The sequence below is a fragment of the Saccopteryx leptura genome, chromosome 3 (genome assembly GCF_036850995.1).
Source record: "Saccopteryx leptura isolate mSacLep1 chromosome 3, mSacLep1_pri_phased_curated, whole genome shotgun sequence".
In the NCBI taxonomy this organism is placed as follows: Eukaryota; Metazoa; Chordata; class Mammalia; order Chiroptera; family Emballonuridae; genus Saccopteryx; species Saccopteryx leptura.
In genome coordinates, this window is record NC_089505.1 from 1,090,994 (window position 1) to 1,114,410 (window position 23,417).

At 45.1% G+C, this 23,417-nt stretch overlaps 1 protein-coding gene across 6 annotated transcripts in view; it reads right to left on the reverse strand.

Annotated features, from left to right (window-relative positions):
* Nucleotides 1-16,317, reverse strand: part of MAP3K4 (mitogen-activated protein kinase kinase kinase 4) — a 94,210-nt gene extending 77,893 nt beyond the window's left edge. For all 6 annotated transcript variants that reach the window (XM_066372765.1, XM_066372762.1, XM_066372764.1 and 3 more), the window contains exon 1: nucleotides 16,018-16,317. In XM_066372765.1, coding sequence (XP_066228862.1) covers nucleotides 16,018-16,157 — 140 coding nt within the window. In that variant the 5' untranslated portion in view covers nucleotides 16,158-16,317. The remainder of the gene's footprint in view (nucleotides 1-16,017) is intronic.
* Nucleotides 16,318-23,417: the final 7,100 nt, after the last annotated feature.

Consider the following 23,417-nt stretch of genomic DNA (forward strand, 5'->3'; position numbering starts at 1 on the left):
GTTCAACATTGATTTTTCTGCAGGTGTCTACTCTGGTGTTAATCCTATCCAGTGTATTTGCCATTTCAGATATTGCTTTTTTCATTTTCAGAAGTTTCATTTGGATCTTCTTTTATATTTTTTTCTCCAATGTTCATATCATCCTTTAAATACTTGAGAATAATTCTAACTACTTTAACTATTTCATCCTCTACTTCCATCATTTTTTACAGATCTGGGATTGTTTCTATCAACTGATTTTCCTCCAGGGTATGGGGTCATCTCTTCCTGCTTATTGGCATGTCTAGTAATTGTTTTTTTCCATTGATTTGAGAAAGAGAGAAAGGGATGGGGGAAGGAAGAGAGAGAATGAGAAACATCATTTTGTTGTTCCACTTGGTTGGTCCATTTTTAGTAGTGCACTCTCATATGGCTGCTTCTCATATGTGCCCTGCCCAAGGATCAAACCCACAATCTCCGTGCAATGGGATGACACTCTAGTCACTGAACCGCCCAGCCAGGGCCCATGTCTAGTAATTTTTGACTAGGTGTTGAACATTATGTTCTATTTGTTGATGATCTGTATATCACTGTCTTCATTTAAGGAGTTCTGGACTTTGTTTTGTTGCAGGCTGTTAAATTATTTCCAACTCCATTTGATCCTTGCAAGACTCTCTTTCAAGTTTGGTTAGGGTAATTCCAGACATGACTTTACTCTAGGGAATAATTTAGCCCTACTACTAAAGATGTTAACCTTACAAATACTGAATGTCTCAAGTGGTCAACACAACAAAGACTTCCCTCTACTTTGACCAATGGGAACTCCAATGCCTATCAGCTCCATGGCAGCTCTCAGAGCCTTTCAACTCCCAGTTCCCCAACGGCTCTCTGCTGAACCTTGTGGGGATTCTGTCCCATGGAAGTGCATTCTGTATTCAAAGAATCATGGCGGCCTTGCGTAGATTTCTGCCTCTTTTTCTACATCATTCCTTCCTCTCCAAAACTCTTGCCCTCAACTTCCAATGGCTCTCCTGAACTCGCATCTGCCTCCTCAATTCAGCAAGACCACTCTGATTTGCTGGGACTGCCGTCACTGCACTGGCTGGAGGCGGCTTCCAGGCAGAAAGCCAAGGTAATCACAGAGCTCATCTCATTTGTTTGCCTTGTCTCAGGGACGACAATCATGTACGGACTACTGTCCAATGTCTGACAACAGATGTTCTATATTTAAGTTTATTCCAGGTATCAACAAAAATAGCTTATTGTATACCACTAAAAAGAAGCTCTGTAATTTTTCTTCTAAAACAGTGGATTTTTAAATGTTACAATGAAATGATACACTATCTCATCATATATATATAGGAAAAGCAACACTGGACTTTCAAAGTGACAAACTCTACAACGCAGCTATTTTATAATAGAATTGTAGAGTAGTTTCTTCAGAGAATTAAGGAGAGAGAAATTTGTGTTTAAAGACAAAGATAAATATAAACAGGTAAACATCATCTCATTTTAGAGGTTAAAATATTTAGAGTCAAATCCAACCCATTTATTTTTTAGCAATTCAACCTCTCTGAGCCCAGTTTCTAATTTACACAAGACCAGAAAGATTTCCTTATGAATCAAATTTCTAAGAATAGAAAAGATCTGAAACTTAGAATTTAACAGCTAAAGCTGATGCCACTTAAATATCCAACTATATAAAAAATTACATACTTCTCAACTATGGATAGTACCAGGAGACCAAACAAGTAACAATTTTGGCAGTTCCTCATGTGCTTGTCAGAAACACTACACATAGTGCTACTCTAATTTCTACCGCTGAGGAGGAAAAAAATCTTTAACATAAAATGCCACTAAATTTGTCCGGCTTGGCTAGGCCTATCCAAACAAAAGTTCTATTACATTAAGGCATGAAGCTACTCAATTTCTGAAAGCTTATATTTAATTGTACAAATGTATCCCTCATTTACAAGAATAATTTTACCTATAACGAATCTAAACATTTCTTTATAGCTTAATCTTGTGTTGGTTAATCACCAATACTTCGTTTTTTTTCCCCTCACCTACATACAACTCTTGTTTCGGTGCATACAGGACGTTCAGTAAAGCAACACACTGCCATGAGAAAGCTCATTACTGGAAACTTGGTTAACAGAATAAAATAAGGAACGGAGATATTTTTTAAAATACTGAAAAAGCGTTATTGTTGGAAAATTCCTCCTTAGAGACATCAATTTACCACCCAAATTGAGGCTGAATTAGTTACTGTAAACCATTTCTACAATAAAGATTTCTGAAAGCTCCGATGTGCTAAACACTATTCTAGGTGCAGGGATACAGGATAGAAAATAAAGAAAACTAAAACAACCCTGGAAAATAATAAAAAAATTTGGAGGACTCACCTTCCCAATTTCATATTGCTTGTGATTACTACAAAGCGACAGTATGTGCATGGCATATGACAGATATACAGATCAAGGGATAGAACTGAGAGGCCAGATATAAATCTATGTCTGTGGTCAACTGATTTTTAACCAGGATGCCAAGATCATTCAATGATGAAAAGAAGAGTCTTTTCAACAAATGGTGCTCGGGGTAACCACACAGCCATGTGCAAAAGAAAGAAACTGGACCCTTAATTCACACCATACACATGAGCTAACTCAAAATGGATCCAAGACCTAACAGTATAAAATTCTTAGGAGAAAATGGATAAATCTGTAAAACCCCAGATTTAGCAACGGATTCTTAGATGTGGTTCAAAGGTATAAGCAACAAAAATATATATAAACTGGACCTCATCAAAATTAAAAACTTTTATGCATTAAAAGACACTATTAAAGAAGTACAAAAGACAATCCACAGAATGGATAAAATATTTACAAATCATATATATAAAAGGGACTTATATAAAAAATTCTAACAACCCAATAATAAAAAGACAGATAACCCAGTTAAAAACAGAGAAAGAATCTGAATACATACTTCTCTAAAGAGGATACACAAATGGACAAGCACCCGAAAACACGCTCACCCCATCATCAAGAAAAGGCAAATCAAAACCATGAGATAGCACTTGACACCCATGAGGATAGTTATAATCAAAAAGACAGACAACAAGCACGGACAAGAACGTGGGGAAACCAGGACTCTCACACACTGCCAGTGGGAATGTCAAATGATACAGCCAAGTTGAAAAACACATGATCCAGCAATTATACTCCCAGGTATATGTCCAAGAAAGATGACAACATATGCCCACACAAACACCTGTACACAAATGATATAGCAGCTTTACTCATAACAGCCAAAGACGGAGAAACAGCCCAACGTACCAAGTGAGGAATGATAAACAAAACGTAGTCCATCCATTAAATGGACCGTCACTCAGCCATATAAAGGAATGAAGTAGTGATACATGGTACAATACAGACAAAACTTTAAAACACCAGGCTAATTAAAAGCAGTCACAAAGGACCAGCTATTATATGACTCAACTTAAATGTTCAGAATAGACCCCCCCCCCAAAAAAAAAGATTAAGTAAAAAAGGTCCTGGTGGGTTGGCTCAGGGACAGAGCGTCGGCCCGGCCTGTGGAAGTCCCAGGTTTGATTCCCAGTCAGGGCACACAGGAGAGGCGCCCATCTGCTTCTCCACCCTTTTCACTCTCACTTCGCTCTGTCTCTCTTTCTCTCTCTCCTCCCCTCCTATAGCCATGGCTCGATTGGAGAGAGTTGGCCCCGGGCACTGAGAATGGCTCCATGGCCTCCCACTCAGAGGCTAAAAAGAGTTTGGCTGTTGAGCAAGGGAGCAAGGGCCGCAGATGGGCAGAGCATCGCAACCTAATGCGCTTGCGGGGTGCATCCTGGTTGGGGCACATGCGAGAGTCTGTCTCTCTGCCTCCCCTCCTCTCCTGAATAAAACAATAGAAAGAGTAAGTAATAAAATAAGATATAGAATGACAATAGAAAGTATATTAGTGGTTGCCTAGGACTAGGAGGGATGGGGACTGAGCAATAGGTAAAGGATACAAGGTTTCTTTTCTAGGTGACTAAAATGTTCTAAAGACTGTGGTGACAGTTGCACATTATCTGTGAATATACTAAAACAACTGATCTGGTCACTTAAAGTGAGTGAATTTTGGTATATGAAAATATTTTGGTATATGAATTTTGGTATATAAATATATTGTATATAGCACATGAATTATAAATGAGTGAAGCTATTATTTCCTTTTTGAAGGGGACACACCCTCAATATAAAACAGAGACCAGTTGATGTACAAAAACCTTTTTTTTTTTTTTAAAAGCATATGTTTATTTTCTGAATATATAAAGACTTTTTAAGGAACTTGTTTTTAAAAAATAAATCACTACAGGCACGATCCCTACTCCTGTAGTTCTCTTATCTACCATGTAAATTCCAATTCCAGTTAGAGTACCTTCTATCCTAGAGACGCAATGCTTTTGTTAGTCCACAATCCAAATATATGTATTAAGTTTAGTACCGGCTTTTAGCACCGTAATATGAATAACGAACATTTCACCTATTCATCTCTTGAAGAAATTGTGAACAGCAATAAATTTGTGAAACTGTATGGTATAGATTTATGAATAACCAAAATAACTCATTTTAATCACCTATTATTCAAATTCTTTAAAAATTATTTGGAAAAAGCACAAGCAAACAAAAAGGACTGAAAAGGCAGGCGCCCCATTTCTGTTAAACAAAAGGACGCAGGGATCTTAGAGCAGGCTCCTCATTAGCTCCAGTCAGACACCAGCTTCAGGAGGAAAGCTCTGACTGGTTGGTAAGACATTAACACCCAGTACTGCAGAAAGGATTAGAAACTTTGTATAAGAAGCCTGAAAGAAAGGGTATACCCCACCTTTATTATTATTTTTTTAATAATTTTTTTTAAGAAAGAGAGAGGCAGGGAGAGATGAGAAGCATCTGTTCATAGTTGCGCACCTTAGTTGCTCACTGACTGCTTTCTCATTTGTGCCTTCATCACCAGGCGGCTCTAGCCGAGCCAGTGACCCACTGCTCCAGCCAGCAACCTTGGGCTTCAAGCCAGCATCTTTTAGGCTCATACAGGGACTATAGGAGCACATCGATGATCCCCACTCAAGCCAGCAATCCCACACTCAAGTGTTGAGCCCACGTTCAAGTGGGAAGACCCATGCTCAAGCCAGCAAGCTCAGGGTTTCAAGTCTAGGACCTCAGCATTCCAGAGCAAATCTCTATCCATTGCGCCACCACTGTTTAGGCTTTTTTTTTTTAAGATTTTATTAATTCATTGGTGGGGGGGGGGGGGGGGGGTATGAACTCACAGTTACTTCAGTTTAGTTGTTCATTGCTTGTTTGTTGTTTGTTGCATGTGTCCTGACCAGGCAAGCCCAGGGTTTCAAACTGGCGACCTCAGTGTTCCAGGTCGACGCTCTACCCACTGTGCAACCATATGCCAAGCAATGAAAGGGCACTCCTTTGTCTATCACTAGTTCAGTTAATTCTCAGAAGATGAAAGCAAATAGAGAACACAAAGGAAGAGGTGCCAAGAACCAGGAAAGTTATTAAAGTTATGGTAGTGATAATTCATTGGATTAATGCTGATTAATTCCATTAACAGATACTTTACTGCCTACTCTATGCATGGCTACTAGAAAAAGATTTATAGTAATGTATAAACATATAAAAGCCATATTATAAGTTCTTTTTTAGCTTAGTCTATGCAAGCTCTGGTAGTTTTCCATGAAAACAGACGCACACATGCTAGCAACCAGACCCTCAGATTAAGACAAGATAACCCCGCGATAACCCTTTCTGGCCTATTAAATTAGCAAAGACTATTTTTAATACTCAAAGCTAGAAAGAGAATATACAGCAAGGTAAGCACTATTTGTGGCCAATATGTTGTTTGTACAATTTTTCCAGAAGGAAATGTTTAACAATAGACAATAAAGCTTTTCGAAGTGTTTAAATTCCTTTCAAATTCTATGTCCAGGAAATGATTTTTCAAGCGCAGCCCGAAGAACAGAGTGGTATACCACGAGGTTCGCTGCAGTGCTATCCAGAACAGTCAGAAACTCATAATAGCTTAGATGGGTTTATAACAGTATAACTATAAAATGAAATATGATGGAGCCATTTTAAAATGTTTAATATTTTTATTGACTTGGCAAACACTCACAATTTGTTTAGATAATATATCATGCCCACCTCAGCCTAAACTATTTTTAAGATTTTATTGATTTTACAGATGGGGCGGATGAGAAGTAGTTACTTCACTCTAGCTCAGCGGTCCCCAACCTTTTTTGGGCCACGGATCGGTTTAATGTCAGAAAATATTTTCAAGGACTGGCTTTTAGGGTGGGACAGATAAATGTATCACATGACCGAAACAAGCATCAAGAGTGAGTCTTAGACGGATGTAACAGAGGGAATCTGGTCATTTTTTAAAAATAAAACATTGTTCAGTTCGATTCCCGGCCAGGGCACACAGGAGAAGCGCCCATTTGCTTCTCCACCCCTCCGCCGCGCTTTCCTCTCTGTCTCTCTCTTCCCCTCCCGCAGCCAAGGCTCCATTGGAGCAAAGATGGCCCGGGCGCTGGGGATGGCTCTGTGGCCTCTGCCTCAGGCACTAGAGTGGCTCTGGTCGCAACATGGCGACGCCCAGGATGGGCAGAGCATCGCCCCCTGGTGGGCAGAGCGTCGCCCCTGGTGGGCGTGCCGGGTGGATCCCGATCGGGCGCATGCGGGAGTCTGTCTGACTGTCTCTCCCCATTTCCAGCTTCAGAAAAATGAAAAAAAATAAAATAAAAATAAATAAAATAAAATAAAACAAAACATTGTTCAGACTTAAATATAAATAAAACGGAAATAATGTAAGTTATTTATTCTTTCTCTGCAGACCGGTACCACATGGCCCATGGACAGGTACCGGTCCGCGGCCTGGGGTTTGGGGACCACTGCTCTAGCTGCTCATTGATTGGTTGTCTTATGTGCCTTGACCAGATAAGCCCACAGTTTCCAACCAGCGACCTCGGCATTCCATGTCAGTGCTCTATCCACTGCGCCACCACAGGCCAGGCAGCCTAAACTACGTATTATTCACCTCGTTCACCACTACCTTTCACATTTATACCTAAGTAGTCAGCATACAGAACAGAGAACCACAGACTCTTAAGTTTAACAAATACAAATGCGTCCTGGCTCCCAGTATTCTGAACTAACATAACTCTTTTTTTATTATTATTTATTTTTGTACTTTTTCTGAAGCTGGAAACCGGGAGAGACAGACAGACTCCCGCATGCGCCCGACTGGGATCCACCCGGCACGCCCACCAGGGGGCGACGCTCTGCTGAGACTAGAGCCACTCTAGCGCCTGGGGCAGAGGCCAAGGAGCCATCCCCAGCGCCCAGGCCATCATTGCTCCAATGGAGCCTTGGCTGCGGGAGGGGAAGAGAGAGACAGAGAGGAAGGGGGGGGGGGGTGGAGAAGCAAATGGGCGCTTCTCCTATGTGCCCTGGCCGGGAATCGAACCCGGGTCCCCCACACACCAGGCCGACGCTCTACCGCTGAGCCAACCGGCCAGGGCAAGAACTAATATAACTCTTAACGACTCTTTCCTCTTCTGAAAAATGTACATCTACTTCGCAAGTCCACTATCACCACTACCTAAAACATGTTCTACCACTTGGAGGATGGCACACAGGTACATGACAGATGTAAATGTACTACCATTTCTGTATCAGACCACAAATTAGGAAATTTCCATTACCCTATCTCTCCCCTTAACTAGATGGTAAGTCCCTCGAAGGCAGGTCATGTTTTACATCATGCTCACATACATTAAAAATTATCATCTGCCTGAGGGAGTCTGGGAATATTCACAAGACTGCCATTTGGAATGACTCCAATAGAGAAGAGAAGGAAGAACAGTTGACACTCCGGAACCAATCTACACGAGGCAGGAAGGCGTGAAGGAACCGCGTGCTCGGGCACTGGGAGGACGTTCTGTCTAGATGGAGACTCCATGGGTTCAGCAGGTCTCAAGTTTTAGAGGAGTCTCAGACTTGGCCACTGTTGAGAGGTCAATTTGTGCAGGGATGCAGTATGGGCTCCTCACAAATATGACTTTAATTGAAATACATGGCCACCCTAATTCTAGCTAATTTTGAGGGTATGGAGATCAAGTCGGAAAGCTCCCTCGGCCTAATCAAGGTTCTCAGAGGGAGGCCTGGTCGCTCACCTCAGCCCACGTCTCTCTCGTCCGCCAATGGAGCCCCACGGTCTGGGCTTAGCACCGCCTGTCCTGGTGAGCACTTCAGTAAGAGTGCATCAGGGAAGAAAATGGATACATAGTACAGGAGGGTTCATGGGTAAAGGGGAAGGCACAGGGAGCCACTGCTAACTACTAGCCAGTACAATTAAGGCTGAGATTTTGCATTTCACTCATGGTCAGGCTAATAATGACTCTCCCTTGTTGGTAATCATTTCTCAATGCACACATCGTCCTTGGTTTTCTGTTAAATGACCCCTAGGTATTCAACAAGCTGAGTAAAACTCCACGAGTGTTGTTTACAAAGTAAGAGCTCAGCTCTGAGGTTGAAGCTTCGTGACAAACCCTTCTGATGTTTCCAGACGGCTCTCTCCCAGTTCACTTCTGACGCTCTACTTCTTAGGACAAGCAAGTTGGGAAACAGATCAGTAGACACAGGCAATAAAAATCCCACCACCAGTCAGAACCACTGTTAATTATGCACGCACATGAGATGGGGAATAATCAGTTCCTTTTTTCCTTAAGGACTGCTCTAGTCAAAAAAATATATAGATATATATCAGTGGTTTACAAATAAATGAATAAATTACCTAAGGTATTCGTATATTCCAACCCAATTTTACTCTAAAATCAATCATAAATTTTATTTTAATTTTTTTTCACTTTTCCATTGATTTAAGAGAGGAAGGGAGAAAAGGAGGGGGTGGAAGGGAGAAAAAGAGAAGAAAGGAGAAAGAGAGAGAGGAAGGGAGAGAGAGAAGTCTCAACTTGCTGTCCCACCCAGCTGCTCAACCCAGCTATGCGCTCATTGGTTGCCTCCAGCTTATGCCCCTACTGGGGATCGAACCCATGACCCCTGTACTCTGGGACAACACTATCTACAGAGCCACCTGGCCAGGGCTAATCCTAAATTTTACACTCATCTTTACAATTCTTGTATTTTACAGATCAAGCAACCAAGAGAACCACTTTGAGAGACTTACTTCTGTCTTCGGAAAATAATACTGCTTTCAAGGGAAAATATATGCATCCTAACCTTGTCTGGCTTCTTAAAAATGCCTTTTGATCATTTGTAGGTAAGTACTACTACTGCTGTCTTGACTCAATCTCAAGGGACAAGGGACAAAGTATAATAGCATCTTTTTATTTTTGGTAGAGCCACGTTTTCTGAAATGAGAGTAACAATCCACTTGTGTGTGATTAAATCAATTTAATGGATTACGATGAACAATTTTTTTAATAGAGCAGAAAAAGAATGATCGGAGTGCATCATATATTACAAGATCAAACACTGTCTCCCGATTTTCCTGTCAGCTATGGAGTTTACACATACTGTTGCAGAACAGACTTCTCACTGTAGGTCACCAAACAGCCAGTTTCAGCATCACCGCCGCAGAACAGAAATTACACGCTGGCCGTCTGCTCCAACTGCAGACTGAGCACAGGGAAGAACAAGGTATCCAAAAGGTCTGAGCATTGGTTCACCTTTATTTTGTGAACTTGAAATAAAGTTTCACAGGGAGAAAAGTTACAAGCTATGAGCTTGGAGGGGGGGGGGGCGTGTTTCAGCATGGTTTCTTTGTCCTTTCTTTATTTCCTGAAAATGAGTCTTCCATCACGGCTCTACCCTGTCAAGTCTAATTAACCCAGTAAATGCAGTATTCCACCGCTGGTCATGTGGACCCGGACAAATGGCACCATTAGCCGGGACCCTGACAGGATGAGCTCAAAGTGACATAAGGAAGTAGGATGCAAGAGCCTGGTCCTAGGCTGTGGCCCCGAGGAAGCTGCAGCCTATCGAGGCGGCTTTCCCGTCTCTAAAATAACAGCAGAGGCCCAGCTGAACTGCAAGCTTGCGGCTCTGAACTCATGTGAGTCTGCGTGGGAGCCACTGCTGCAACGCTGCATTTAAATGAAGGTTAGCAGCCACAGAACTTGCATTGGTACAAGCTCAATTCCTCATATGAATAAGAAGGAAATACTAGATACTCAAAACGTTCATTCTAAATATTCTGTGAGAAAACCAAGTTACAGCCTACCTTTTTATGTTCATACATAAAAAAAAAAGACTTTAGAATTATTAATGGTACAATAAAAACAATGCATGTATTAAACAGCATGTATTAAACTTTCTTCCCAAGTATTTCCACTGGAAGATTTCAAAGGTTGAGGTTTCTACAACTGTACGTTTCTGAACCAGCTGTCCTCCAACAAGCCCTCTGCAGAACACCCTACAGACAGCTAGCTCAGCAGGGTCCTCAAGCAGCCTGCTTACACGGGAACAAAGCTCCACCGAAAACATCAAATCCAATCAGCTTCAAAGCTTACGGTCCACTTTTCTCCACCGCAGGCTTATTTCTCCTGAAATTACGCTGAAATGAAATCCACTTATGAAACACTTTAGAGAGAATGCCTAATATATTCTTAATAGCTTTCCCTTCTGCTTTATAAACATTTGGCATCCATATGATCCATGAGACTAATACCTCGACTGATGTCTGCAAAACACAACAAATGAATGTTCTTTTAGGTCAAAAACAAATTTTCACTTTGCCTATGCTGCTAGTAAGTATCTAAAGACAAATTGTACTCCATTTCATGAGTGTGAGGTCTGTGGGAAAGAAGAATGTACCTACCACACCTACTTTCCAGAGGAATAATGTTCCTTTTAAAATCCAGTGGTTTCAAATATGCCTCTTAAAAAGGGGAAAGCATTTGAACGTAACATACAAGTAGAGAAGACAGTTACAAGTCTAAATAACAGTGCTATTACTATAAAAGACCACCACAAAATAAGCTTTTTGTTTGTCACTGCTGATGTTTTCAATCCACAAATTCTGTTATCCAGGGTGACCTAATTAAAGGAAACTAGCTGGATAGTGTCAGCTCAGATAGTTCATAAGTACTAAAAGCAAATTTTAAAAAAGAAAATTTACGTTAATTTAATATTTGGCAACAAATTCTCTTTAGATAACATATGGAGTCTCATCAATTTCAACTTTCAATAACAATTCAAAGTAATGCCAAACATAATTTATAGTAGCTGCACGTAATTCCAATGTGGTTCTAAATTTTAATTCAATTTTATGACTCAAATCCAGAAAAACCACATCTCATCATGATCTTTCTTTTGAACACAATATTTGCAAGAGTCAAACAGCATTTTATGACAGCACCAACCACTGACATCTTTGCCACACCTTTTACAGAAACTACGCCAGATTCTTGGGGGGCTGCAGGGGCCGGTGGGGGACTATGGGAGGGTGGAGAGAGTTTTAGGTGATCCTCTGAGATTTACCATTAGTATAATAAAAACCTTCTACTCAGGATTTTTTAAACAGCTTTAAGGGACAAAGTAAAGCAGGAAGTGCAAGGTCTGTCATAAACCAAATAAAGTAAGACTGAAGATTAGAAACACACACACTAGAACCGACTGACTGAGGGAAGGTAGTGAGGAAGGGAAAAAAGCAGCCAGTCTGAGGTCTAAAGAAGTGGAACCTTAGGAGGAAGACTGTCCCACGCCACTCACTCCAGAGGCAGGCGCTGCCTGGCAGGATGCGAGCCAGCCTTCCTGGCATGTTAACATCTCTTGCTGGTGTCATGCTTACCAATCAATCTCTCAATTACACTCTGGCTTTCTACCCACAGGAGAACACACTGACCCACCAGGTGTGGACAGAGCTGAGCAGGCGCTGGAGCACAGCAACTGGACCCTGCCCGCCTCATCCTGCCACCAACGGGCCAGGTTATAAACACTCACTGCAGTCACTGGCCAGACTTCTTGTCTGACGTCCCCTCCAGTTTCTCTGAAAGAAACAATTTCCCAGGACCTGCTGAGAGGCAACCTGAAAGTATCTTTAAAAAGAAGACATACCACCTGGTCAAATGAGAAGGCTGACACAACAGTACCTATGAGTAAAAAGATAATCATTGAAGAATGAGGAATTAAGTAACAGGAAGTTATTAAGGCAAATGTATCCAGTAAGCAGTCAAAAGCTTATATCCCGGTATTTCAGCAGAGCTCAGAACAAGATTTACAAGACACCAAGAGAACACACACAAAGGAAGTAGAAGCAACTTCTAACAATAAGACAATTAAAGGGAACCCCAAAGTCCTTCTTGAGAGACTAGCAGTCCCCATTTCAGAACACGAGAGCGCTTCTGCTGTCACTGGGCCTCCTGTAACTGCTGCTCATGGTCTGGGCACTGCTTCTCTGCCTAACGCTCTCCTCGACAGCCACCCTGGTAATGGCCTCACGCCCCGCCTGTCACTGATGAGGCCCGGAGAGCCCACAGCTGCACCTACGGGGGCTTTCACCAGGAAAAACAGGTGACATCTGATGTCAAGAATGAAACAAGCAGGCTCAAAGGGGACATTCATGTTGAAAGAGAAATTAAATCATCTAGGAGTGATAGAATATTTAAGTACGTTTTTAGTAGTGAAACCCAGAATTTTAAATGAACTTGGAAGAACCGTATTATATAAATAACAGATAAAGGTATTGGTTTTTTTAAAAAAGTTATTTTTAAATTCATGTAACATGCATGTACTTTACAAGGTCAATAAATGAGAACAATGAGGCTATTTTTAACATAAATATTTTAAATGAAAAAGGTTACGGTAGATAGGAACAGTCTTATATCAGACTTAACATCCAAGTTAAGTGCAGATTCAAGAAATTACAAAAGTAAATTGTTCCAAAGAATAGTTTTGTTTTGTTATTAAGTAACAGGCAAGGAGGCAGAGACACAGACTCCCACATGCGCCCCAACCGGGACCCTCCCGGCAAGCACCCAACCGGGTGATGCTCTCTGCCCATCTGGGGCCACTGCTCCACTGCTCAGCAACTAAGCTATTTTAGTGCCTGAGGCGAGGCTATAGAGCCATCCTCAATGCCCGAGGCCAACTTGCTCAAAGCATTAGAGCCATGGCTGCAGGTAAGGAAGAGAGAGAAGGGTAAAGGAGTGGAGAAGTAGATGGCCACTTCTCCTGTGTGCCTTGACCAGGAATCGAACCTGGGACATCTACACACCAGGCCGATGCTCTACCACTGAGCCAACCAGCCAGGGCTCCAGAGTATAGTTTTAATTGCTCTCCTTCTAATCTCAGCATCTCCTATGGCTGACCCAGAAACGTTAAAAAGAAATTTTAAGGAATTTCTTTTTCTAAGTTAAATCACCAATGAAAACAACTTCTATCCTTATCATGAACCATTATCAAAAATAAGGACAAAAATAAATAAGTAAGGACAAGCAGCATCCATGGCTGACAATAAGCAGAAAAACTGTAACAGAGTTCTCTCTTTTAACCTGTTTTGTATTCCCCGGTCATTGCATAACTCTCACGTCAGCATGCACAGAGCAGATGTGCTGGGCTGGCACCTGCCACAGTGGCACACTGGCCAACATGTGCAGGCCTGCATTCTACAGAAACTGCATCACAACGGCCTTCCATCTTAATCAATGGCACATTGGCATAAAGTACATGAACAAAGATGGTAGGCAGAGCTTTATTCTGGTCTATCCCAAAACCAGTTAACCTGGCAACGCAAATAGCGCATTATTAGTCTCCAATGTGTTAAAACGTGGCATTTAGCATATTTTGAGCATGCGTATGGAGCTTTTTAAAAAATGGTTAAACACATAAATGGAAGAAATCCAAAATAAACAGAGGCAGAACCCTTGAAGCATCCTTTACTAATGATCCACAGTAAGTAGTCTTGTCAGGGATCAGCTCTGTGTACTGAAGAGGTGGTAGTGACAATGACGACATATAAAAGAGAAAGCAACAGCTTTGTCAAGTAATCTGTCTTACAGATTAGCTATTGTATAATTAACTGCAATTTTGCTAAGAAAAATACTTCTAAGATCTTGTTCTGCACACTGCTGCTCACTTAAAGTTGGAGGAAGCCCATTATCCTGACCTATTTTTATTATAACAAAGACAGAAACCTGGCTGAAAAATAAAGGTTCCTGTATGTCACTGGAGAAGAATCATTTTTACGGCGCAGTTCCACTTCCTTCTGCCTCTTTTACTTTTACCTCAAAATGGTCACCATCCCTTTTATCCCAAAGAACAGTCACACAGAGTTGTAACTTCTGATCTGCCCCTTAGGACAGTGAAGTCACACTCCTTGCTAGCAGCTAAGGCATGGACTGTGCTGCCAAGTCTGAGTTCACTACTAGTTGTGAAACCTTGGACCACACACTTAACCTGTGTGCCTCAGTTTCCCCACCTGTAAAAGAGAAACAGTTAAAGGACACACCTTGTAGGACCGTTGTAAGGCTTAAACGAGTTAGGCAAAGAAAGTGGCATATTTTAAACATTCAACAAGCATTCATTTTTATTTTTAAAGAAAAACTTAGATAAGTCAAAATGTTCAAAGACTGCATTCACGAACAAATTTATTTTAATAAACTTTCTGTCTCCTGGCCTGTGGTGGCGCAGTGGGTAGACCTTCGGCCTGGAATGCCAAGGTTGCCGGTTCGAAACCCTGGGCTGCCCTGGTCAAGGCACAAGCAATGGGCAACAAATGTGAACCAACTTTGAGTTCATACTTTCCATTCCATGCTCCCCTTTCTCTCCTGTCTCTGTAAAATCAATAAATAAAGTATTTAAAATAAATAAATAAATAAATAAACTTTCTGTCAAAAGTTCTATAAATGCTACCGGTATTTATTCAAAAGGAACATAATGAGTGATGTCTCATTATGCCATGTACTATTATTTAAAGAAACTTTTCTTTAAGAATTCTCCAAAGGAAATGAAGAATGACTTTCTTCACAGCATCTGGATAAATAAATTTGTTGAGGCCGACTGGGTCATGCAAAGCAAGAAAGCGATTCCTATCTTCAACTGTAGCTTCAATTGCAGAATTTGTTGAGAACGCTTTTAAGCAGGAAAAAGAAAGAAGACACTTTCACTGCCTTATTCCTGGAACTACAAAGCCAGACAGCAAGACGCGAGGGGAGCTGTGGAGGCATTCTGCTGACAGGGGCCAGGGGGCAGCAGTCTGCACGTTCCCCAGCCTGCGATGCAGAGGACGGGTAAGAGGACATTGGAACACTCGAACAGGCGTATACCATGAGACATTCGTACTTAGCTACGGTGAGTTTGAGCTCCCGACCCAAAAGGAAAGAAAAGGAAGAAAAAAAGGGGGGCCGAGTGAAGTAATAGCGCTGTCTCAAGAACAGAATGCAGCACCAAATCCTCTGGGTACCAAAGTTCCATCTTAAGAGCTTCCTCCTGCGGCAGCAAAGTTGGAGACAACCCGAGCCTTTCCTTTCCGTGCACGTGCGAGCAGCGCCCTGCACAATGCGACTCCCGAAGGCCGGTCCCGTGCGCTCAGAGGACGAGCCCCACCGGCCCGCGGGCCGGGGCTTCGGGGGCGAGCGGGGGGCCCAGGCGGGCCGGGGCACCGGCTGCCCCGGCGTCCCCTGCTCGGCCCGAAAAGGGGGCGGGGGAGAGGCAGCGCCTCGGCTCGGGAACCGAGCCCCGCAGGACCGCGGAGGCCGGCGCGCCCGCACGCGCGGAGAAGCTGCGGGGAGGCCCGCGGGCGGGGCGCTCGGGCCCGGGTCCCAGCCCGCACCCCGCAGCCTGCAGCCCGCACCCCGCCCCTCGGCCCGGCCGCCGAGCTGGACGCCGCCCGCCCCGCTGGCGGGAAGCGCAGGCCCCCACGCCCCCTCGGCCTGCGCCCGCGCTCGGGCCGGACCGAGCCCCGCGCCGCTCCGGGGCCGCCGGCGGCCGCACTCACCTCGCCGCGCGGCGGTAGCGCTCGGGCTCCGGCTCGGGCTCGGGTTCCGGCGGCGGCGGCGGTTCCTCCATGGCGGCGGCGGGGGTGACGGCGAAGGCGGGCGGCGGCACCGGCGCGGCGGCGGCGGCGAAGTCTCTCATCCGTGCACGGAGCCCCGCATGGCCGTGCCGGGCAGGGAGCTGCAGGCTGGCGCGGGGGCCGGCGCCCCGAATGCGGGAGTGACGCGGCTCCGCCTCCGCCTCCGCCTCTAGCCCGCCGCAGCAGCCGCTCGCGACGCGGCCATCTTGGGAACGGCGACCGGCCAGCGCCGGGCTACGGCGGGCGGCGAGGGACAAGCCTCCGCGGGCGGCGGCGGCGCCGGGGCGAACGCGCGCGGGAGGCGGGCGAGGGCGGGGCGGGGCGGGGCGGAGGGAGCAGCCTGGGGCGGGGCGGGCGGCGCGGCGGGTGGCGGCGCCGGCCCGGGGCTGGGGTGTCGCCGTGGGCTGTGCGCGCCGTGCCCACGGGGGGGTCGACGTGGGGCGTGCGCCGAGGACCCGCGGAGGCGCGGCCAACTGTTCCGCGGGGAGTAATGACTCTTAAGTGCTTTGTAAAGTTGAGCGAGTGGATCGCCGTTAAAGGTGATGCCATCCTCGGAAACAGGGTTAGATGTGACGCGGATGCTCCGGGTCTCGCGCGGGCGGTGAGGCTTTGGGGCAGCTGCCACCCTGGGGCTGGAGGCGCACTCCGATGGAGTCGCAATCTTAAACATCCACGGAGAACTCACATTTTTGACACTGTTGAAACAAGATTCTGAAACATTGAAGTCACACCCTCTTAACCAACAGAGCAGGAAAGAACACTGATCACAGCTCAATGTCACACGTGGGGGACAGTGATCCTCCTACAGCGCAGGGGAGGAAGGTTCTGAAGATGACTTCAGACGTCAGAAATGCTAGCCCCACGTTCTCTTAGTACATGAGGTTCACAGTTTTCAGTTGCAAATATTTATAAAACTTTCCATAGGGTGAAGTCCAGGGTTAATTCAAAAACAGCTTCCAGAGAGACAGTCAGGGAGATGAGAAGCATCAACTTGTAGAGGCACCTTAGTTGTTCACTGGTTGCTTTCTCATATGTATCTTGCCCCGGGGGCTCCAGCCAAGCCAGTGACCCTTGCTCAAGCCAGTGAACATGGGGTAATGTCTTTGATCCCATGCTCAAGCCTGTGACCCCGTGCTAAAGCTGGTGAGACCCCGCTGAAGCCGACAACCTTGGGGTTTCGAACCTGGGTCCTCAGCGTCCCAGGCCCATGCTTTATGCGCTACACCACTGCCTGGTCAGGCTTAAGTACATTTTTAGCTATTCAAATATGCTGGTTTTTAAAACTTCATTGAGTTGAGCTTAAACAGGTAAAATACACGTTTTAAACAAATGTTGGTAAGAAAACTAGCCAAGATTGGAAAACCTTAAATATGATTATATTTAAAGTCCAGCTGTGAAATTAGCTATAGTGCACTCAATGTACATTACAGAAATTTTCCTGCAGTTTAAGAACTTCTTCAATCTGCTGGCTGGATAGCTCAGTTGGTTTAGTGTCCTGCCAACATGCCCAGGTTCAATCCCTGCTTAGGCCACATAGAAAAATCAACCAATGAATGTATACATAAGTGGAACAAATGAATGTTTCTTTCTCCCTTCCTCCTTTCCTCTCCCTCCCTCTCTCTGTCTCTCAAATCAATCAATAAAAATTTTTTAAAAAAATAATAAAGAAGGAATTTCTATTTTCTTTGTCGTGATAGTCTATATAAATAGATAGATGGTGTCGTAATGTTGAATTTCAGAGTTGGCGTTCAATTTTATTCAACAACATTCGTACCACAGATACTTATTAAATTTGTATATGTGCCAGGAATGGTACTAGGTGCTAGGGATTCCGCAGTGAACAGAATAGACCAAGTCTTTTCCTAGCTGAGGTGACATTCTAGTTATGTAAGAGAAAGAAAACAAGTACGGTAAATATATAGCATCTCGGACCAGAAAGGAGTTGGGGAGGGAAATGCTATTTTATATAGATTGATCAGAATAAAGTAAAATGTTGTGGTCATACAAATCATTCAAAAAAAAAAAACTGTAATTAGTTAATACTGAATTTCACATTTTCTTTACTAATAGTTCCATGACCAAATTATGTAACTTTGTGCTCATTGTAATATTTTGGATGTCATGGTTCACAGCTATCCCCTGAGGACGTGGGAAGCTGGGGGCCTGTCCTCAGCTCCCTAAACTTATAAATCTGTGATATTTGATATCTATACCAGCGTCTGTGAAACGTGAGGTTTGTTGTTATTTTAATGTCCACTGGAGGGTCCTGTCCATTTTGGCAGGAACCAAACAAATTTACATTTAACTAATAGAAGGCATCACATGTAGAATCCTCAGTTAACTAGTACTAAATATTCAAAAAAATTTTTAATTTTTATCATTTTTTTAAGTGAGAGGAAGGGAGATAGAGAGACAGACTCCCTCATGCACCCCGACGTGGATCTACCTGGCAACTTCTGTTTGGAGCCAAGGCTCTGCCCATCTGGGGCCAATACTCAAAACGCCCAAGCTAACCTCAGTGCCTGAGCCCAATGGACAAGCTGAGCCATCCTTGGCACCTAGGGCCAGTGCTAGAACCAGTCGAGCCACTAGCTGCGAGAGCGGAGGAGAGGAGAAGAGAGGCAGATGGTCGCTTCTCATGAGTGCCCTGACTGGGGATCGAACCCAGGATATACACACACTGGGCCGACTCTCTACCCATTGAGCAAACCAGCCAGGGCCTAAGTATTCCATTTAAATCCCGGGAACTTTATCCTCATTCAAGTTCATTCTGTGTAGGGCATCATCGTCTTGTGTTGTTGTTGGCATTCTCCTCCCACTCTGTGCCACTTCATTTCAGCAATTCAGTATCTCAGATTTCAAGATCTGAACGTATTTTCCTCTTAGCCACACTAGCCTCTCTCACACCGGCTGCTCGCCTGTGTTCTCTGTCCTGGTGACCTGCAGCCCCGTCACCGGGACAGAACCCCTTCAGAGCAAGCACTGCCTCAGCCCCTGACTGATGGGTCCACGGTGCTGTCCAGTTGTCCCTCCCTTGTTTCTCCACTCTCACGAGCTCGGATCACGACACACACACCTCACCCAGATCACTGCAACGGTCTCCGGCCTCCGTTTGTGTGCTCAGAACCCAACCCCGTCTGGCCTCACACTGTAGTCACCAGACTGTCTCGATCTGCATCCAGACGTGTCACTCTCATCCCTAATTCATTTTACTGCCATCTCACTGCTGTCAGAATGAAGTCCTTAGGGCACTTCTTTGAGGTTTTCAAGTGCTCCCTACCCGGTCCTGCTGGTGGAATTGTGCAGAAGAAGTCCCTGTCCTCCCACACCAGCCTGTCCACCTGGCCAGCGGTACAGGCTGAGGAAGCCTATTGCTACAGCGGCCCTCTGCCCCCTGGTGGGGCGCGCTCCCTGGCCGGGCATGCTACATGGGCATCCTGGCACTCACTCAAACGATAATTCAAAGATATCTGTTAAAAGGGATACACTGATTTTATCTTAGTAAAAAGTACATACAATCTATATTTGTATGCACCAGTGTAGTGCCTTCACATCATATCCAGGCTAGGATATTAGGAAGTCAATTTCATGGATTTTTTTTTTTTCAAGATAATTCAAAAAGGATGTTTTAAGGCAGTGGTCCCCAACCTTTTTTGGGCCACAGACCGATTTAATGTCAGAAAATATTTTCACGGACCGGCCTTTAGGGTGGGATGGATAAATGTATCATGTGACCAAGACAAGCGTTAAGAGTGAGTCTTAGACGGATGTAACAGAGGGAATCTGGTCATTTTTAAAAAATAAAACATTGTTCAGACTTAAATATAAATAAAACGGAAATCATGTAAGTTATTTATTCTTTCTCTGCGGACCGGTACCAAATGGCCCATGGACCGTCGTTACTGGTCCGCATCCCGGGGGTTGGAGACCACTGTTTTAAGGTATGCTGTCAATAGGGTTATGTCTTTGTTATTTATAAAAACTAAGGCTATAGGTTTGTTTTTTTTATTCATTTTAATGGGGTGACATTGATAAATCAGGGTACATATGTTCAGAGAAAATATCTCTAGGTTATTTTGACATTTGATTATGCTGCATTCCCATCATCACCCAAAATCCAATTGTCTTCTGTCACCTTCTAACTGGTTTTCTTTGTGCCCCTCCCCTCCCCCAACCCCCTCCCTCTCCTCCCCCCCACCCTTAACCCCCACACTCTTGTCCAGGTTTTTTCATTATCATGAGCATAGTGCTGCATTTTACTTAGAGGAAGTTTCCCCGTTGCCCACAGAATTGTTAAGCTTTCCACCAGGTTCCTGTGCAAGAGCTCAGACAGACGACCTGCCCGCCCACTCCTGTCCAGTGGCTCCTGGCCGCTGGGCCAGGCTCCGCAGAGACAGACAAGACGAGTGCAGACATCCCTGTCTGCTCCAGGCCAGAGGTGACAGACTCGCTTTCTGTCCAACGCACACACGGAAAGGTGGGCTCTGAGAGAGAGCAAGGAAAGCCTCCCTCTCAGGAAGGAGCGCCTAAACGGGGGCTACCCACGCCGATTTCTTCTCGCACAAGGAGACCGTGAGATCCGCTTCTCCCTGCTAGTCCAACAGCAAGAAAAACTGGGTAGGTCCAAAAGAAATTAGCTGCCACACTTTTTAAATAGTCTTCGTAACATCTAAGTTTCATCCTTCTCTATTGGATTCTGGGAAGCCACACAAAATCTTTCCTGTTTTTGTTTTTCTGAGCGGTCATTTGCCCGCTTGGGTCACTTCCCCACCAGGACACAGATAACCCCCCCTTATCTTAGACATTCTCCTCTATACAAACAAAGGGTCTAAAATGAGCCCCTTAAGGCTCTGCATCTTTAAGCAAAGGATAAAATGTTACTCTTTTTTTTTTTTTTTTTTTTTTTGATGGTTAGAACAGTGTGCATGAAACTAACAAAGGGAAAGGAAATGGCCTCCACCACAGGGAGAGTGGGAGATGGACCAGCAGAAGGCCCAGGGCAAAGAGCACTTTGCATTTCCTTCTCCAAGGGTGGCCACATTCCTGCCTCCCTGCTCTGGCTTCTCAGCCCCGCCTCCAGGATCCTGCCCAGGAGAGAAACAGGTAGCTTTAACCAATGAAATCCCCAAGGGAGCCTGCTCTTCTTGCTAGCGGGAAAACGTCCATCATTTCCCCACCAAAACGTCTGCAGAATTTGCCTGAAGCTCATCCTTTTGTTTCTCTTTCAGATGCCCAGGTGCAAGCTTAGAGAACTATGGAACTGCACGCTGCAGCTCCTAAATTGTTTTCAGGTCCCTTCAACTCAGTCAGCGTCTGTTTGGCCCACTTCTCGGAACCAGGCCCAGGGAACTACGACTAACCCTGCAAGAGTGTGCCCTCTGCCAGGAGCCACAGAGTCAGGGAGGGCCCTGCCAGAGGCTTCCGAGGGAGCCCGGCCCTGCCCACACCTGGATGTTGGACCTCAGGCCTCCGGCACTGGGACAGCATAAGTATCTATTGTTTGAAGCTGCTTGGTTGGTGGTACTTAGTTACACAGCCTAAGGAAATGAACACACCTGCATTTCACATAGTAGCTCAGAGGACCCACGGGAGCAGCAGGAAGCTGATGGTGGCTCTCCTGGGGGAAGTCCCTAGAGGGGGAATAGCAGGACACCAACATGACAGTGGCCACAAAACAAGACGCCCACCTGCCCAGCAGATTCATGGAAGAGTGCATCCACAGGACCGGAGAGGAGTTCTGATAAGATGCCTGTTTACATAAGAAATCTGTTCACCTCAGGTTTCATTCAGCAGGATTAGGAACGGGTGTAAAGGCTGATTTGGAAAATGAGGTATAGACGGATGGGTCTCCCCTTGGGCTGCATGACAGAATCACTGGAGGAGATTTAAAAAACATCAGTGCTTGGATCCCACCCCTCTCCTACATCCGAATGATCTGGGATGAGGCCCCAGCATCCCAAAGTTGAAAAAGTTCCAATGTCCAGCTAGGGTTGGGACCACTGTTACAGCTCGAAACCTTCAACTGCAGAAGGATTAGGAATCACGGTCCCGGGGCATTCCTCAATTCGTTACCAGGGCCTCACCTGGACAGCACTGGAAATGCAGAGGGTGAGATAACCAGCCGCCAGCCCCACGGGCAGTGCCCGCCAGTAGGAACGCAGGCACAGCACACAGAGCCCTTCCTGGCTCAGCTCTGACTGCGCTGGTCGGTCAATTGTGTGCTGCCCCCCCCCCCTGCCATTTGATTGACTTCCCCACGGATCATAGGCCTGTGCTGCTACTTGTCCAACATCTGCAAGCAGTTGTTTGATACATTTTGTCCAATCTTCTAGTTGCTGATCATCGGTGGTTGTCCCAGCGTCCTCGGGCCACCATAACAAACTACCACTAGCTGGGTGACTTAAGACAACAGGAATCGATTCTCTCACAGTTCTGATGTTCAGGAGAATAAACCAGGGTTTCAGCAGGGTTGATTCCCTTCAGCAGCAGAAGACCTGGTCCCCTGGGTCTGGTGGTGGCCAGCAACCCTCAGCATTCCTTGGCTTGCAGCAACATACCTTCAGTCTCTGTCTCTGTCGTCACGTGGGCATCTCCTCTCTATCTGTGTCACTTTTCTGATAAGAATACCAGTTTTATATATAAGGACACCAGGATTAAGAGCCCACTCTACTCCTGTATGACCTCATCTTAAGTAATTACATCTGCAATAACCTCACTTCCAAATATGGTCACAGGAAGGGTGTGAATTACAAGGTGACACCAGTCAACTCAGTGCAGTGGTTCACCATGGTCCCAGTTACTCCAAAATAACCCCAAACAGAAGTTCTCACTAGAAGTACAAACCCCTTCCCAGTAGGCTTGGTTCTCATGTGCTCCTGAGCTTTTCACCATGCTCAACGCTAGGGCAACTCACATTATGAAATGAATTAAAGTCATGTACAATAAAATAACCAAAGATCCCTGGCCGGTTGGCTTAATGGTAGAGCGTTGGCCCGGCATGTGGAAGTCCCAGGTTTGATTCCTGGCCAGGGCACACAGGAGAAGCGCCCATCTGCTTCTCCACCCTTGCCCCTCTCCTTTCTATCTCTCTCTTCTCCTCCCGCAGCCAAGGCTCCATTGAGCAAAGTTGGCCTGGGCGCTAAGGACGGCTCCATGGCCTCTGCCTCAGGCACTAGAATGACTCTGGTTGCAGCAGAGCAACACCCCAGATGGGCAGAGCATCGCCCCCTGGTGGGCATGCTGGGTGGATACTGGTCCAGCGCATGTGGGAGTCTGTCTGACTGCCTCCCCTCTTCTCAGTTCAGAAAAATACAAATAATAAT